At 49.3% G+C, this 18,572-nt stretch overlaps 2 protein-coding genes across 3 annotated transcripts; one reads left to right on the plus strand and one right to left on the minus strand.

The window, feature by feature from the left end:
* The first annotated feature begins 707 nt into the window (after nt 1-707).
* On the plus strand, nt 708-5,634 carry LOC109784526 (auxin response factor 4). Its single transcript, XM_020343126.3, has 15 exons — nt 708-938; nt 1,039-1,145; nt 1,278-1,373; nt 1,512-1,568; nt 1,668-1,829; nt 1,916-2,000; nt 2,239-2,329; nt 2,403-2,567; nt 2,671-2,790; nt 2,895-2,967; nt 3,047-3,215; nt 3,304-4,172; nt 4,472-4,662; nt 4,752-4,922; nt 5,123-5,634. Exons 1-14 carry the CDS (start codon nt 896-898, stop codon nt 4,912-4,914), a joined length of 2,391 nt encoding a protein of 796 aa, XP_020198715.1. The 5' UTR covers nt 708-895; the 3' UTR covers nt 4,915-4,922; nt 5,123-5,634.
* Nucleotides 5,635-7,997: 2,363 nt separating this feature from the next.
* Nucleotides 7,998-12,580, minus strand: LOC109784525 (aspartokinase 1, chloroplastic). 2 transcript variants are annotated; one of them, XM_020343125.4, is made up of 13 exons: nt 12,098-12,580; nt 11,641-11,723; nt 11,518-11,558; nt 11,274-11,428; nt 10,686-10,835; nt 10,516-10,611; nt 10,227-10,343; nt 9,488-9,607; nt 9,305-9,397; nt 9,105-9,221; nt 8,764-8,880; nt 8,602-8,664; nt 7,998-8,482 (listed from the first exon to the last, which is right to left on the minus strand). In XM_020343125.4, exons 1-13 carry the CDS (start codon nt 12,491-12,493, stop codon nt 8,333-8,335), a joined length of 1,698 nt encoding a protein of 565 aa, XP_020198714.1. In that variant the 5' UTR covers nt 12,494-12,580; the 3' UTR covers nt 7,998-8,332. The 2 variants fall into 2 exon arrangements, with proteins under 2 accessions (XP_020198714.1, XP_040260615.1); XM_040404681.2 differs by having other exon boundaries at nt 7,998-8,514; nt 12,098-12,554.
* Nucleotides 12,581-18,572: the final 5,992 nt, after the last annotated feature.

Consider the following 18,572-nt stretch of genomic DNA (forward strand, 5'->3'; position numbering starts at 1 on the left):
ATGCCCGCAAAAATAAGGAAATGAATAATTTACAACTCTAGTATGCTCTTAATTTATATCATTCTCAATTTAGTTGTGGTTAATTTAATTAAGTGGATCGCCAACGCCCGGCGCTAGCATGAAACTGGCGGGAGTTTACTCACTTCCCTCTACGAAACCGAAGCACGTTCATTTCATTTATTATTTATTAGAAAAAAAACAACAATGGTCATTTTTGAGAGAGAGGAGGGGAGGGGAGAGGGAGCGTGGCGCGCGTGTGGAGGCCGGGCGGGCGGCACTGACTGGCTGGCTGGCTGGCGCGTCCCAGCGGGAAATGAATGGGGCTGGGTCGTAAAAAGCTGTCCCGTAGGTGCGGCAGCGGCAGTGCTGCGCCCACCCACCCCGTCCGCTGCACCCCGGTCAGACCGGACCAGACAGGCCGCCCCCGCACACGCAACGCAGCGCAGACCGCGACCCCGGCCCCACCGCGCGCCACCGAGCCCGCTCGCCGGACCCCGACCCGACCCCCCGTCCACGCGGTCCGGTCACCGCCACCGGTCCAGCACCACAACATCGGCTCGGCTTGACGGGTCGGCTCCCGGCCCGTGTACCCGGCTCGGGCGCCCGTCTGTCCCTCTCTCTCTCTCCTCCGCTTTGTGTTTGTGCGTGGGTGAGTGTGTTTCTCTCTCTACCCCCTACAAAGAGACCACCACCAAATCCGCCTACCCCATATCCCCTCCCTCCCCTCCCCCGCCCTCCCCACAAAACATTTCCTTCCCCTCCCCTCTTTCTACTGCCGCTCCGCTACTACTCCTCTCGCTTCCCTTTCCTCCATCTCCCACCCCATCCCTCGCCCCCCGCCTCGCGCAGCGGCTAGGGTTCCTCCCGCCACGCCGCCGGCCAGCAGCAGCAGCAGATGCCGCCCGCCGCCATGGCGCCGCCGCAGGCCCCCTCCGCAGGTACGCAGGCTTCCGGATCTGGCCAGCAGGGCCGTAATCCTCCACTGCCTCCTCCTCGTTGGTCGCTGACGTTTACCGGTGCTGGTTTTCTTCCGAGCAGGGGATCCGCTCTACGACGAGCTCTGGCACGCCTGCGCCGGCCCGCTCGTCACCGTCCCGCGCGTCGGGGACCTCGTCTTCTACTTCCCGCAGGGGCACATCGAGCAGGTCGGTCAAGCCCGCCTCCCTCCCCCCCTCGCTTAATTCTACCCCCGCCTCGCGGTTTCGCGCGGGGAGGCTCTTCGGCTTCGGTTCGCGCGCTGAATTGTTTGCTCTCGCGGCGTTTTTTCGAATTTCCAGGTGGAGGCCTCCATGAACCAGGTCGCCGGCAACCAGATGCGCCTCTACGATCTGCCCTCCAAGCTGCTCTGCCGGGTCATCAACGTCGAGCTCAAGGTGCCCGCTTACCCCCTCCCTTTTCTCGCCCGCTTCCCTTGCTCAATTCCGCTCCGCCTTCGGAAAATTGTCTTCCACTTGTTCGTTTGCTGGGAAATTCGATTCAGTCAGCTGATTTGTCTGGCGGATTTTTGGCAGGCGGAGGCGGACACCGACGAGGTCTACGCGCAGGTCATGCTCATGCCGGAGCCGGAGGTAAGCTCTACCGTGAATTCCGCCGAGTTCACACTTGGGGGATTTTCGTCCTCTTCCGCCTGAGGTGCTAATTCCCCTCCTCTCCCTGTAATTCCTCAGCAAAATGAGATGGCGGTGGACAAGTCGACCTCTACGACGGGCGCCACGCCTCCGAGGCCGGCGGTACGGTCCTTCTGCAAGACCCTGACGGCATCCGACACCAGCACGCATGGCGGTTTCTCCGTGCTGCGCCGCCACGCTGACGAGTGCCTCCCTCCCCTGGTATGTGTCGATTCTACACCGGATCATGCGTATGGGGCTTGTTGCCTTCGGTTTTGCGGCATTTGCTGACCTGATCTATTTGGCAGGACATGACCCAGTCGCCTCCAACACAAGAGCTTGTGGCAAAGGATCTGCATGGCATGGACTGGCGCTTCCGCCACATCTTCCGCGGTAAGTTTTTGTTCCTTGCCCTGCTCTGATCTGTGGCAGTTTTTGCATCGCCATGTATGCCAGTGTGTGTGATCTGAAGCTGATAAATTCAGTAGACCATTTGGTTGTAGCTTAGCAATCAGTGACACCCCAACACATCAACACATCAAATCTGTCTATAAATTGTGAGGGTTTATCTTGTACTTGATGATGTTGATGTCATCGATGATAATTGTGTTAACCGAGTGCAAATCAACAGGGCAACCTAGGAGGCATCTCCTTCAGAGCGGTTGGAGTGTGTTTGTCAGTTCCAAAAGGCTTGTAGCTGGGGATGCCTTCATTTTCCTCAGGTCTGTTGCTGTTTCCTTCCTCACCAGCATAACAATTCTTAACCCGGTGCTAAATGTGTTCTGCTCCATGCAGAGGAGAGAGTGGTGAGCTTCGTGTTGGTGTTAGGCGGGCTATGAGACAGCTGTCCAACGTGCCTTCTTCAGTCATATCTAGTCATAGCATGCACCTTGGAGTCCTTGCAACTGCATGGCACGCCATCAACACGAAAAGCATGTTCACTGTCTACTACAAACCTAGGTATATGAACATGTCTATGGCAATCATACTTTTCTATATGTAATCCGTTCCCATTGGCTCATTCTGAGTACTTACACTGTGTCTAATCTTTGGTCGATTCTAGAACGAGCCCTTCAGAGTTCATTATACCATATGATCAATATATGGAGTCTGTGAAAAACAATTATTCAATCGGGATGAGATTCAGGATGAGGTTTGAAGGTGAAGAGGCGCCAGAGCAGAGGTGACTGTTGTATTTGCTTTCCCTACAAGTGTAGTTTTGTGTGCATGATCCCCCAACATTACCCAGTAGATCATTCCTAATCTGTTGTTTCCTTTGTCATGTAGGTTTACTGGTACTATAGTTGGCAGTGAAAATCTTGACCAATTGTGGCCTGAATCGAACTGGAGATCTCTTAAGGTAACTGTTTGATCACAATTGTTATTTTGTTACAACTTGAAGAATGTCATGTTCATGGAGGTTTGCTTCTGAAACTTAGGTGCGTTGGGATGAGCCGTCAACTATTCCGCGGCCGGATAGAGTCTCTCCTTGGAAAATAGAGCCAGCTTCATCACCTCCTGTTAACCCGCTTCCTCTTTCTCGGGTCAAAAGACCTAGACCAAATGTTCCTCCAGTTTCTCCTGAATCATCTGTTCTTACAAAAGAAGGTAACGATATAAGCTCATTACTCTTACTAGAAGATTGATGAAATAGGTTCCAAATGTGACGCTCTTGAAATGTCGCTGCCATTTGCAGGTGCAACTAAGATTGATATGGATTCTGCTCAAGCACAACAAAGAAATCAAAATAGCATGGTCTTGCAAGGTCAAGAGCATATGACCTTGAGGACCAACAACCTTACTGGCAGCAATGAATCTGATGCTACTGTTCAGAAGCCTATGATGTGGTCTCCATCCCCCAACATTGGAAAAAACCATGCATCCGCGTTTCAGCAGAGGCCCTCTATGGATAATTGGATGCAGCTGGGAAGATGTGATGCTAGTTCTGGTGCTCAATCTTTTGGTGATTCCCAAGGCTTCTTCATGCAGACCTTTGATGAGGCTCCTAATCGTCATGGCTCATTCAAGAACCAGTTCCAGGATCACAGTTCTGCTCGTCACTTCTCAGACCCGTACACAAAGATGCAGACAGAGGCCAATGAGTTTCATTTCTGGAATAGCCAAAGCACCGTGTACGGCAATCCAAGAGACCAGTCACAAGGTTTCAGATTTGAAGAGCACCCATCAAATTGGTTAAGGCAGCAGCAGTTCTCCCCGGTTGAACAACCCCGAGTGATCCGGCCTCACGCATCAATAGCTCCTGTTGACTTGGAGAAAACAAGAGAAGGCAGTGGTTTCAAGATTTTTGGGTTTAAAGTTGATACTACCAGCGCCCCTTCCAACCATTTGAGCTCCACAACGGCTGCAATCCACGAGCCTGTGCTACAAACTCAAGCATCCGCATCATTAACTCAATTGCAGCATGCACACGCTGATTGTATTCCTGAGCTGTCCGTAAGCACTGCTGGGACTACTGAGAATGAGAAAAGCATTCAGCAAACTCCTCACAGTTCGAAAGACGTCCAAAGCAAGTCCCATGGTGCTTCCACAAGGAGTTGCACAAAGGTATTGTTGTGCTTTCTTTATGTTCATGCTATATGCTGGTCAATATACTTGCTATTTACAACCTGATTGAAAATTATCTGCCTGCTTGATTAAAAAGCCTTGAGCACCTTTATCATAAATCTGTTGCGTATGTGCATGAATTATCTTTGTTAATTTATGTTGTCATGAATCTCTTTCTTAAATACTGTATGCATTGTTGCTGAATTCAGTTGCACAATCTTGTCTGCTTAATTGCATATTCATGTGTTATTTGTCTGGTCTGACCACTAATTTGTATGATGCTCCCCATGTTATTTCAGGTTCATAAACAAGGCGTTGCACTTGGTAGATCAGTGGATCTCTCAAAGTTTGGCGACTATGACGAACTTACAGCTGAGCTAGACAGGATGTTTGAATTTGATGGTGAGCTGATGTCTTCAAACAAAGATTGGCAGATTGTGTATACTGATCCTGAGGGTGACATGATGCTGGTGGGAGATGATCCATGGGAGTAAGCCCTCTATCTATCTTGGTGCTTGCTTTGATACGTATGCCACACAAATCCGCTTCCCGTTACTTACTGCATTGTGTTGCGAGCAGGGAGTTCTGCAACATAGTGCGCAAGATCTTCATCTACACCAAGGAGGAGGTCCAGAAGATGAACTCGAAATCATCTACCCCGAGAAAGGAGGAAGGTTCTGCGGATGCCGATGGCGCAAACGAGAAGGCTCATCTCGCCACGTCAAGCCATTTAGATAACTAGCCAACTAGGTATGTGTGCCTCCCGAATCCTTTCTATTGGTTAAGCTGATGTCGTTCCAGTGCATCAAATTCTACTTGACCTTAACTCCCTCGGTGGATTCCTGATCGTGCAAGCATGGTCACAGGATATTATTGTTTTGTGCTATGATATGATTCGCATCACCGAAAGCGACTAACCTTTGGGTCGTTGTTGGCCTCGGTGTCTGCAGGTTGTGTTAAGCCGATTTGAGGCATGAGGTGAGGTATCGCACGGGGAGCTTTGTCCTGCCCTCGCTCGGGTCCCAGCCAGCCAGCCAATGAAGTAACTCCTGATGTCTTTTGGTGATCGCCCCCTCCCCCTTGTGATGCAGCAACAACCCAACCCAACCCTTTGGATTTAGCTATTTACTTGCTAGGTAATGTAGAGAGAGAGAGAGACTTTGCTGCACTGCGCGATTGTTTATCCGCTGGTTTGCTTGCTCTTGGCAGTAAGATTTAGGGCCAAGATTTATTATTACCGTTGCCCCCCTGCTTGAATGCATGCTTGATCCTCAGCCCTCCCTCTTTCCTCCCCACCACCCTGATGTAAATATTTATCTACCTTGCTAGCTAGCGTTAGTAAGTAAGCAAGTACCCTGTATTATTTAACCGACCCGCAGTAGCTGTTCCGGGAGTAGTAAAACACTGGCAAAGACGATGGTATATGTACGTCTGATCCTGTTTAATGTACTATTAATGGCTATAGAGTGTGAGTGGGACGAGACCTGGTGGTGGTGTGCGGTGGCGCGTCGCTGTCTGTGTCGATCCTGGGACGCATGATGGGCGCCCGGCACCGTATGTGCAATGCAATCCCGCACGCACGCACAACTGATCCGCTGTGGGCGGCATGATTGATATTTTATCAGTCAGATGTATACACACCACGGAGCAGTGGAAGGCAAGCGTGTCCGTCCGTCCATCCACCCGTCCGGTTGAGTGCAGGCTCCGGTGGGTCCCTTGCCTGGCCTCATCTGTCGTTGGCCGAGTGGGAGACTACAGGCCGGCGCCAAATGGAGGCCGTTGGTGTGGACGCATCGGGCTGCTGTTCGGTCGACGAAAGGAACGGTGCAGTGGCGGTGTTGGTGCCGGGTTGGTTGGTACGAGGGAGGTGAAAGTGGTAGGAAGGAGGCAAAGAAAGGCGCCGCGGACTTGGTGGTGGTGGTGGGGGTGGCCGTCGCATGCCTCCCTTGTCTCGGTCCTGTTTCCGTTCCCGTGGAAAACAAACCGGGGCCAACCAGCTTGCCCCGCCCGTCCCTCTCCGCGGGGAGAAAGTGCCAATCTCTTTGCCACTGGGTGCCGTGCCATCTCGGCCGAGATGAGGTCGACGGTGGAGGTGTCCGGTTTGGCCTCGTGCTCTGTATGCATGTATCTATGCCTGTCTGTGTTACTGTGTGTGTATCTGTCTCGGCTGGCTGGGCGAGGACCTGTGGCGCGCGTGCTGTTGGTCCACGCTGCTGGGAAGAGAGAGAGAGAGAGAGAGGTGGAAGGGAGTGACACGCTGGAGCCAGCCGCCGTGCCGGTAAAGCAACCGCAACGGCCGTGGGGGGCGTGCGCTGGGTCTCTCTTGTGTGCAAGCAAGTCCCGTCCGTTCCCTCCTCCCCGCGCCGGCGGCCGGAGGGGGAGGCGATATGCTCGAGACGGGCGGCGATACCAACGCGCCACGGCCCACAGGTTCGGATCGTATGGACCATGCAAACAAACAACAGAACGGCCAAGAGATCAGCGCTCATGTTTCTGCAAGTTTTTCTTAACAAAGCGCGTAGATTCTTGTGTGATTCCATCCACTGTTTAGCATATACCACTGCTAATCATGCTTGGGAGAGGGTGTTGACTGATGGAGATGGATCGTGGCGTGGTCACGAGTGACCGGAAGTGGGGAGGGAGTGAGCGGCACGGCGGGTGCAACCAACCAGGGATTGCGCACGTACTACATACCGGTCCTGGAGGACCGGGTGAGCAAAGCTTTGACCACGGGCCAGGGCCCCCGAAATGTTACGACTAGGGTTATTACTCGAAAAAAACATGTTACCACGACTGGTAAGTTTATGTGACTGACTACACGCTTAATCGACGGGCAGCTTTGACTGGGTCGACCGGAGGAGCGAACGGAGCGTGACGCCGACCACGACGGCGGAGCGTGACGAACACCGCCCGTCCGTCTCGTGGCCGGGAAGGAGGACGGGGAATCTTGCCCGTTCTGCGTGACCGGCAGGCGCGGGCACCGACAGATGGGCCCCGCGGCCGGCACTGTTGGCGCGCGCGGGCGGTCACGTGACATGACCCCGGCTCCACGGCAGCCGGTCGCCGTGGCGGTCGTGGGTGGTCGCAGGCGCAGAGGCGAGCGCGTGGGCTGACAGCGCCACGCGCGGGCCCGCCACCGGAGATCGATCGGTCGATTCCCGGGCGGCCGGCCGGTCTTCGTACGCCCACTCCTCTCGCCGCGCCGGTCGCGGACTGACACGGCGAATCGAATCCGCGCGAGTCCAAGCGCGCCGCGACAAGGCTCGCTTTTACTACTGTGTGCGTGCGTGCCCGTGGGCCGCTGGCAACAAGGGGAAGGGGCCCGCCCTGCGGCTCGCCTCGGATCTCTCGTCTCGTCTGCCGCGGTTTGGTTCGCCGGGGTGGCGGCCGGCCGGCCCGTCGGTTTTGGTCGGCACTCATCATGACCTCGTTTTCCTCATGCTACGTGTGTGGTCGCAGTAGCGTGGCAATGGCATGGGCCTTCGCGTGCATCGGTGCATGCACTGTCCATGGCCGGCCGCCGCGTCGTCGTGCTCGGTGGGCTGGTTGTCTTCGTTGGTGGTGCTGGTGCATGCATCCACCATCCATGCCGTGCCGTGGTGAACGGGGAGGCTCATGACCCATTAGAGATGGATCATGGCAACAGTGGTCTGCAGTTCTGCACCGAGATCGAAGACTAGCAGCAGCAAAAACATCTTTTTGACAAATATCGCCCGTATGTTTCACACGACCAGCAGAAGACACCAGTATCATCGTTGACATATACAGGTGTTGTCAACGGCGACCGGTCGGCCGGCGAGCAGATGGTCGAGACGACGACTTCGGTTATTCAATCACATGTACAGGTGTTGTGACACTCAAAAAAATAAAATGTACAGGTGTTGTGTACGTCCGTACGTGTGCATCGTCTACATGTACCAGACGGTCGAGACGACGACCACAGGCCCGGTCATCTGACTCGATTATTCAGTACTCATACATGTACAGTACATGTGTGTGTGCACGCACGTACGCATCGTCCACTACTCCACGTGTAGGAGTACATCACAGTCTACAAGCTCACACCTGGCCGTTGTTTTGCTTTTGCATCAGCGGTTTTCTCCAGGCGCCCTGACTGAAAACACACACTACCAGTACTGCACACTACTACTGAATACTCATCACAGCTCAAGCCGCAGGTTCTCCTCATCGAATTCTGCCGTCAGGCGATCATCGCCATCGCCATCGCCATCGCCCTCGAAGAAGGCCTGGTGGAGGGCCTCCACGCACAGCTTCGCCTCGCTGTCGTGGACGATCAGCGACATGTTCACCTGGCAATGGCGACAAAGTCGCGCCAAAAATGCTTGAACTCAACAGACACCGTGAATAGATGTTCTTGTACTCTTTATAGTGCAGTAGTCTGATGCAATGGGCGTTGCTGGTTGGTTACCTTTGATGCGCCTTGCGAGATCATCTGGACATTGACCCCGATTCTCCTCAACACGTGGAAGGCCTTGAGACGAGAATATATGGTTAGTGTGATGTTTGTCTGCGACTGTCGTCCCCGAGGAAATGTTTCTGTGTAAAGTTGGTTACCAGATCAGCACAGTACCTTCTCTAGTATGAGCGATGATTTCCGCACGTTCCCGATGAGCGAGACTATCGCTCTCTGCTGGAGAAGATGGACGAATGCGATTTTCTCCAGCTCTTCCACCACATGGTCAAGCTCCTACAAAATTTAGAAAGGCCAGTTAAGAGGAGATCGAGGGCGTAGCAAAGGGAGGAAGCTGCTTCATATGCTACCAAGCCATACTACATTTTCCGAAGCAATGGTCAAGAAACAAACAATCCACTCATTTTACAGAGCCATGGCCCTAGTTTTCCACATGAAGGAGCACAGTTCAATCACAGGTACAGCTACTTGACACTTAGCATGAACATGGATGAACTTGCCTGTTGAATAAGTTCCCTGCTCCAGATCTTTGATGGGTCCAGCGACACAGAAATGCTGACCTCACTAGTCGCCACACAATCTACAGATATGCCTAGGTCTTCGAATATAGAAAACACCTGCTCAAGCGTATACAAATAGTGGATAATGATCAGAATCAACAAACGCGAACCAAACTGAATGTTTCGGCAGCTTGACATACCTTTGCCAGGAAACCAAATTGACCAAGCATACGAGTGCTCACTATATCCAGCATAGTGACATTTGACTTCAGAACTATACTTGTAAGCACGACCTGTGTAGCGGGGAGACAAAGTCGATGGCTGCTTGAGAGGTAAACGGTTCTGATGTGAGAACATACCTAATTAATATACTGCGTACAAACCTTATCCATATCTCTTCCTTTGGCAATAAGGGTGCCTGGAGCTTTAGGGTTGTATGAATTCTTAACCCTAACTGGTATATCACCTTCTCTAGCAGGTCGCATCGATTGTGGATGTAAAACCTGTTGTAGAAGCACAACAATGAATAACCATGAGCCAAACAAAAACTACTTATTAACAGTAGAAGTAACTTTTATCAGAATAAGCAAATCCTTGCATGAAAGGCTCATAGCCTGATAACCACTCCAGGAAGGGTAACCGAAACTGAGATAATGCATATGATAGATGCAAGTATGCCTATACACCTTTAATTCTAGATAACGAATATTTCTAATAAAACTCTTCTGATCTTTAACTCCAACAATAACAACAACAACTAAGCCTTTAGTCCCAAACAAGTTGGGTTAGGCAAGAGCTGAAACCCATAAGATCTGATGACTAGCACACCAAATGTTCTCCCAGAAAAATAAAGATAATCAAACATGTATTCCATATGCAAGGATTTAAACCACATAATTCATTTTCTAACTTTCTGAGTGATACGAAACTGTAACGAAGAAACATTAATTATCTCCATTTCGAGATATCATTGCAGTGCAGTTTTTCCAGCATCATTTGGACACTTTCTCTTGATACAAATGGCACACACATGGGTGTGTGTTCTAAAGAAATTCAGTTCAGTATATAATCTTCTTCCTGAACATATTGTTCTTAACTTTTTATATACACAAAACAGCATACCTGGGCACCAAAATAAGCAAGTTCAGCAGCCTCATCAAATGTTAAGTACGGGACAGTCCTTGCATTTGGGTAGATATTTGGATCACAAGTAAGTACACCATCAACATCCTTCCACACCTATCGCGAAGCAGAGGTAAACTTTGAGACAAAACTTCTAACAACGAGGGATACAACTACTAAACAAATTGGCATGATAACAAACTGGAACAGTCCATTTTAGGCTGTATTTTTTTTTTCCAGAAATCAATAGTATGGTTTGTTAATTATCTATTTCAGATTTCACATGGACCTGAATTTCTCTCAATCCCAAGGCTTTACCAATGGTTGTAGCAGTCAAGTCACTGCCACCTCTGCCTAAAGTAGTAACGGCACCTGATTTCCAGCCCTGCAAATGATGGCAACCACAATGAACTAAAAAGTTGCTCCACAAACGAAAAGCTCATTCATCTGTGAGAATACCTTCCCAAGGAACCCAGTAACAATAGGTATTGCTGGATCCCGAATCCAGTCCCCATGTAATCTCTTTGCAACAGCAGGATAAGTTGCTTCCAATATCTCAGCATTACCAAAATCGTCTGTCGTTATGAAACCAATATCAAACGCGTCACACTGCAAAGGCGTTAATGAAGACAATTTAGAACCAACAAGATTTCGAATAATGAAACAAAATGCAGCAGAAATTTAATCCGCTGGGAATTTAGAGACTAGCCAACTTCATGGGTCCTTGCGCCAAGCTGAGACCTTAGGGGAAGGAAGCACATACCTAATGTGGAAACTAAATGGAAATGCATGATGCTGAGAAGTGGTGTGATGCTACTAACACCACATGTGTTGAGAACATGGAGTGAATCGTGATATGAAATTCAGGGACAAGATATCAAACTTTTGAGACTATCCTCCATGGCGGAGGGACACTTATATGCTATTGTAACAAAATTATAGACGTAACTATACTCCTGTGTATTCATTTATGTTGCTAATTTGTTATAAGTCATAAACTGTGAAGCATAGTGGTACACGGTGAAAAGCAAGAACATCAAGAAGTACCTGACGTGCTTTGACGCCAATCTGGTTTAGATAAGCCGCAAAAACCCGTGTGGACATGCATTCTCCAAATGACACAAGGTAGTCAGTGCTGCGAAGTGTCAGCTCTTTCATCATGGCAACACCTTTCAAGAGCTGCTCCAGTTCATCTAGCTTAGCTGCAAATTTTGTTCACTAGGAACAGTAAGCTTATAATTTCAAAGAAAACTGGAAAGCAGATCCACAAGAGGTCAGTTAGCGGGGTTACCATGTATAACAGATCTTGGCAGTCCAAGTTCATCAACTGTCCTGGATTGACAGTAAAGAAGTCACTGTAAACCGGAAGTGTGAAACGCATTCCCCTAGTAAACTGACTGAAAAGCTCACGTACTTGATATGGAGATCTCTGAGCATGTTCCACTCTTCTATTTCGGAAACGCGGGTCACTCCACATCCCACTGCCTTCTCTCCAGCCTAAAAATAAGAGCAAACACACCATGCATTTTAGCAGAAGTTCACATGTGCTCAGAGACTCAAACATGTTAGCTGTAATGATATAGTGAATCACAAGGCAAGGTTTAGTCTTCAGTTACATTCTCTTTGTTTTGTTTACAGCCATTGTTGACCTACTGCAATTCTGCAATTATGTACAAAGCTATAGTTTATAGCATTGGCTGAATCTTGACAGATTTTTGACGATTTTCAGCTGAATTATGATAAAAGATGCAAACTTCACTTTAACTAACACTCCCGTGACTGAAGATTCTTTGATGTACTGAAACAGTGAGCCTTACAACTTTTTTTGGCTGTAAGTCTAAAGAGTGACCAGAAACAGAAAGCAGCCGTACGAGGAGGAGTAGATTGGTGGTCTTCCCCATGGCGGAGAGGACGACGACGGGGCGCTCCTCGGGGAAAGCTTGGATGAGCCCCGCCACCTCCTTCATCCTCGCCGCCGACGACACGGACGAACCACCGAACTTCATCACCACGCTCAGCTGATCTTCCCCTTCCGCTCCGGTTCCTCCGTGGACGGCGACTCCCGCGATGACGCCGTCGCCGTCGCCCTCTCTCTTGGCCCGACAGCGAGCGGAATCCGCGGCCGCCATTGCCAGTCTCCTGCCACGGCGAGTCCCGCCCAGGGCGCCGGCGCGCGCAACACCTCCATGGGCGCGAGGGGCACTCGTCGGAGGTATCGGCGCGGCGAGGCGGGGCGGGGTGGCGGCGAATCTGAGCGCGATCGCCATATCTTCCGGCAGCAGGGGGGACTGGACTGCTGACTCCTTCACTGTACGGCGAGCGAAGGCGGCTTTCCTATATTACGTTATAGAGACACTTCAGGCGTAATGGTAATTTTCCAGCATTCATAACACGAAACTAGTGCTATGCATGGCGTAAAAAAGCATTTCCTCTAAGCCTACCTTTCTCTAACCCTAGCCGCCACAAAGTCTCCTCCCTGCAGCCGCATCGCCCCCTCCTCTCTTTCGTCCGGTGATTCGTCAATGACCAAGGGAGTGGAGAATCGTCCTTTCGTTTTTCTTGGTTCTTGTTTTTCTTAGGTTTTTGTTTCTCCAGCGACATCGATGAGGTGGTGACGTGATTACATGTTGGGATAAAGGTCTTTTCAGCATCTCCTACCTCTATGACGTTCGATCCGGCGTCGACGAAGGCCTTGAGGGTAGATGTCGCCAGATTTGTTGGATCTCTTCAGATCTTGACAGTTGGTATATCAATCAAGCGAAGCAGTTGGTGGATCTTGGTGGGCAACTTTGATGTTGCTAAGACACTGTTTCCAAAGAACATCTCAATCACATTTCACGTAACAGAAGCGTTGCTCATCGAAGACTTGCAGCCATCAGAGGAGATTCTGACGAAGTTGTTGACTTGTCCTTGAAGCCATTTCTCCCTCGATTTGGTGAGACTAATGAAATTCCAGCTTTTGATCCCATTGCGTTCAAGACTGACAAGGAATCCTTCACGGGCCAAACATTTACCTTTTTTTGACAGAAAGACTGTAAGGGAACCCCTACAATATAATTGGTGCAACAAACCCAAATTGCAAGTACCATGCCTTGAACCTGGGTGGGTGGGAAGGCATCAGCCCCTTCCAACCACTAGGCTATGCCTTAGTCTGCGCCAAACCCTTACCTTAGTGAGAGAACTGCAGCTGCTACAAGGTTCTGGACTATGGGACATCAGAATTTTTATGTGAGTGCTGTGTGTCACAACGAGTAGGTTCCTCACAAATATCTGAATATAATTGAGATGCAACAGCTTGCATGATTTAAGACAGCGCTTGATTCACTTCAGGCGATTGGGCTCAAGAACTTCGCAATTTTCCATCAAGACTGAAATGAAGAAATAGTCTTTAGTTCTGCTCTACATTGTTTATACTAGGGAAAGTAGAAGATACTAGCACCTCGAAACTACACTTTATGACTCAGCATACTCTTTGTCAAGCTAGTGTTGAAGAACTTGTGACATTCAATCCTCTCTAGTCGATTAAGTGTGCAAGCAATGAAGTGCAAAGGCTTCATATTCGAGACCTAGTCAAGTCTGAACTATTGAATATGTCTAAAAGCCAGCAAACAATCCTAGAGAATTTGGTCAATCTCTTCAAGTGAAGAACATGTGTTCTCTACGAAGACAATGTACCACATCATGTGAATCATGGTGAAGACATTGGCTCCCAAGATAGGTCCCCACACAGAAGTTGACGGCGTTTGAGGAACTTGCGTGTGTCCATCATGAGTTACATACGCTTTGATGTGGAGGATTTATATTCGAGGAGATTGCTCATAGTTGCCCAAAAACTCATCGAGCAAAAGCCTTGTACTCCTAGGTTGATGCAGTTCAGCATGAAGAATGCTAAGAGGTGTTTCTGTTCTACTGTGGAGCATGTGAAGTATTTGCCAGCTGCTGAAGCTCCCGCTCTTGACCCTGTACCTTAATTGCCTCAGACAAATGACCAAGAAAAATCATCTCCGTTTGAAGTCGGTCTAAGTACAATTGTAGGATTGATAAGTATGTCTAAAGGTTGGAGGGGATGAATAGACTACTAAACATAGTAATGTACTCTTTTCCACCATTTTAATTTTTTTGCATATTTTAAGATTTTCTAGCAATCTATAGAGCACCCTACACATGCAAGTATAAAGTAATAAGAAGTGGAAAGCTAAGACATATAAGTATAAAGTAAGGAGGTGGAGTTGGTAGAATCAGAAACACAATTGGCTCGGTGAAGATTTTTCCCGTGGTTCAGATAGTTGGAGCTATCTTACATCCACATTTATGGAGGTTTCGATCCACGAAGGATCTAAGATCACAAGGATCTCGGTTGCGAGATTCCACAGAGGAATGACCCACAAGAGGACACTCAACCATGAATGGTCCACGAAGGAGCAACCCAACCTAATCCACAATGGCTTAGTCCCATGAAGATCTAGCCTCACTAGGGTAGATCTTCATGAAGTAGGCGATCTCCGAGCCCGTACAAACTTCATGTCTTCTTCACAAACTTGAAGGTTTACAGGAACACCTAGCTGATCTAGGAGGTGTTGCAAATGTGCCCTAGAGGCAATAATAAATTGGTTATTATCATATTTCCTTGTTCATGATAATCGTTTATTATCCATGCTTTAATTGTATTGATTGGAAGCTCAAATACATGTGTGGATACATAGAGAACAACGTGTCCCTAGTGATGCTCTACTAGACTAGCTCGTTGATAAAAAATGGCTATGGTTTCCTAGTCATAGGCATGAGTTGTCATTTGATAACGGGATCACATCATTAGGAGAATGATGTGATGGACAAGACCCAAACTATGAACGTAGCATATGACCGTATCAAGTTTATTGCTATCGTTTTCTGCATGTCAAGTATATGTTCCTATGACCATGAGATCATGCAACTCACTGACACCGGAGGAGTACCTTGTGTGTACCAAACGTCGCAAAGTAACTGGGTGACTATAAAGGTGCTCTACAGGTATCTCTGAGGGTGTCTGTTGAGTTGGCATGGATCAAGACTGGGATTTGTCACTCCGTATGACGGAGAGGTATCTCAGGGCCCACTCGATAATACAACATCACAAGAAGCTTGCAAGCAATGTGACTAATGAGTTAGACACGGGATCTTGTATTACGGAACGAGTAAATAGACTTGCCGGTAACAAGATTGAACTAGGTATGGAGATACCGACGATCGAATCTCGGGCAAGTAACATACCGATAGACAAAGGGAACTGCATACGGGATTAGCTGAATCCTTGACATCGAGGTTCGACCGATAAGATCTTCGTAGAATATGTGGGAACCAATATGGACATCCAGGTCCCGCTATTGGTTATTGACCGTAGAGGTGTCTCGGTCATGTCTGCATAGTTATCGAACCCGCAGGGTCTACACACTTAACGTTTAGTGATGATATAAGTATAGTTGAGTCATTATGGTGGTTACCGAAGGTTGTTCGGAGTCCCGGATGAGATCCTAAACGTGATGAGGAACTCCGGAGTGGTCCATAGGTGAAGATTGATATATTGGACGAAGGGTATTGGAGTCTGGAATTGTTCCGGGTGTACCGGGTGATGACCAGCATGACCGAAAGGGGTTTCGGGGGGGGGGGGGGCGACAAGTGTTGGGGGGCCTCATGGGCCAAGGGGAGGGGGCACACCAGCCCACTAAGGGGTTGTGCGCCCCCCTCACCCCATCCCACTTTGCCAGAAGAGGTGGGGGCGCCTCCCTAGGGTTTTGCCTCCACCTGGCTTGGGGGCCAAGTCTCCTAGGGGGGGCCAAACCCATCTAGGGTTTCCCATCCCTTGTGGTCGCCACCCCCTTAGATGGGATCTAGGGTGCCCCCTCCTCCTCCCTTCTCCTACATATAGAGAGGTAGAGGGAGGGCAGCCGCACCCTTGAGCACATATCTACGCCACGGCGCTGCCTCTCCTCTCCCTCGCAACCCTCTTCCTCTCCGTAGTGCTTAGCGAAGCTCTGCTGAGATACCGCCACCGTCACCACGCCGTCGTGCCACCGGAGGACTCGAGCTACCACTTCACCATCGCTCGCTAGATCGAGGAGGTGAAGGCGTCATCAAGCCGTACGTGTGTTGAACGCGGAGGTGCCGTCCGTTTGGCACTTGGGTCGGGAGTTCGCGAGACGGATCGTGATTGGATCGCGAAGACGTTCCACTACATCAACTGCATTTCTTAACACTTCCGCTTAGCGATCTACAAGGGTATGTAGATGCAATCTCTCCTCTCGTAGATGTTCATCTACTAGATTGATCTTGGTGAGCGTAGGAATTTTTTTGTTTCCCATGCAACGTTCCCCAACAGGAGGCACACACACCCTGCAAAAGTAACACAATAGAGGTTTCTTGACGATGAATCCCTTGCTCTCGTGTTTCAAAAGATAATCTCCTCAACACTTAAACTCTCTCAATATTTGGCTATGGATTTGGAGAAGTATGATCAAGCGGAAAGCAAGAGGGGATTAGATAACAAAGAGTAAGATTAGATGGTTGGAGTAGAAACCCCTTTGAAATCATCACAAGGGGGTGATGAAGTTCTCCCTCATAACAAGTGATGAGAGTGGAGTTTGCTTCGAGTTGAACTGGTGGGATAGGTGGGGGTATATATAGGTTGGACCATAAATCTGACCATTACACACAATTTTGCACATACGGAGGCTCTCACTGGATTTGCTCAATGGCTCCAAAGTGAACAAAAGTGGCAACTTTCATATGCATTGGTAGGCCCGAATGGAAATCAATCGGTGGCTCCAAGTTGGAAGTTTCGATTGATTTTGCTCAGAATTTCTGACGTATAACAAATGGTTTGCCAACTTGCTTTGGTGGCTTTGAATGGAATGTTGGAGGCTCCGATTGAACTAGGGTTTGTAACAACGACTATATCTAGTAAATAGAAGGTTTTTCTTAGAATTTCCGGCGTATAAAAAATGGTTTGCCGACTTGCTTAGGTGGCTTTGAATGGAATGTTGGAGGATCCGATTGTAACAATGCTGCATCTAGCCAACGACACAGTGAGAATCCAGAGCAGACTTCAATGCCTAAGCGTTATGAAGATTAGATTTGATAAGGATCAATAAGTCATCAGCAAACAAAAGATTGGTAATGAGAGGGGCATATCTGCAGACCTTCACTCGAACAATCTTTCCATTTTCCTTCGCATGCACCAACAGAGAAGTAAACCCTCCTTACATAACTAAAATATATAAGGAGATAAAAGATCTCCATGCCTTAAACCTCTCGTAGGCTTAAAACTCACACTTTCTTCCGCATTAAATCAAACTTGGTATTCAACTGTGGATACACATTGAATAATAAAATTGACCAAAGTCTCTTGGAAGCCAAGTTTCAACATAATTTCCTTGAGGAAAGACCACGCAACTTGATCACATGTTTATACATATCAAGTCTAATACTCCCTCCGTCTGGAAATACTTGTCGGGGAAATGGATGTATCTAGACGTATTTTTGTTTGAAAACATAGCATGCAATTAAAAAAATCCTACGCTCACACAAGATCTATCTAGGAGATGCATAGCAACGAGGGGGAGAGTGTGTGTCTACGTACCCTCGTAGACCGTAAGCGGAAGCATTTGACAACACGGTTGATGTAGTCAAACTTCTTCTAGCTCCGACCGATCAAGTATCGAATGTACGGCACCTCCGAGTTCTATACACGTTCAGCTCGATGATGTCCCTCGTCCTCTTGATCCAGCAAGATGTCGAGGAAGTAGATGAGTTCCGTCAGCACGACAGCGAAGTGATGGTGATGGTGAAGTGATCCGCGCAGGGCTTCGCTTAAGCACCGTGAGAATGTGACCGGGGGTGTAAACTGTGGAGGGCGGCGCTGCACACGGCTAACAATTGATGTTGTGTGTGCTAGGCGCCCCCCTCCTCATATATATAGGTGGGAGGGAGAGGGCGAGGCCAAGGGGTGCCCCAAGTGGGCCCGAATCCCACTTGGGCTCCTGCCCTGGTTCGCCCCCCCTTCCTTGTATAGGCGCCAGGGGAAGGAAGGGGGAGGTGGCGCCACCCCCCCTTTCCTTTCTCCCTTGAGGAGGGGAAGGAAGGAGGGCCTTGCCCTCCCCCTTTTCCTTTCCCTAGGGCTGGTCGGCCTAGTGGAGGGGCGCACCAGCCCCTTGTGGGCTGGTCTATCCCTCCCTTGGCCCATTAAGCCCATATCTTTGCCGGGGGTGCCCAGAACCCCTTCCGGTGACCCTATATGTACCTGGTACCCTCCGAACACTTCTGGTGTCTGAATACCATCGTCCTATATATCAATCTTTACCTCTCGACCAT

This window comes from Aegilops tauschii, chromosome 3 (assembly GCF_002575655.3).
Source record: "Aegilops tauschii subsp. strangulata cultivar AL8/78 chromosome 3, Aet v6.0, whole genome shotgun sequence".
NCBI lineage: Eukaryota > Viridiplantae > Streptophyta > Magnoliopsida > Poales > Poaceae > Aegilops > Aegilops tauschii.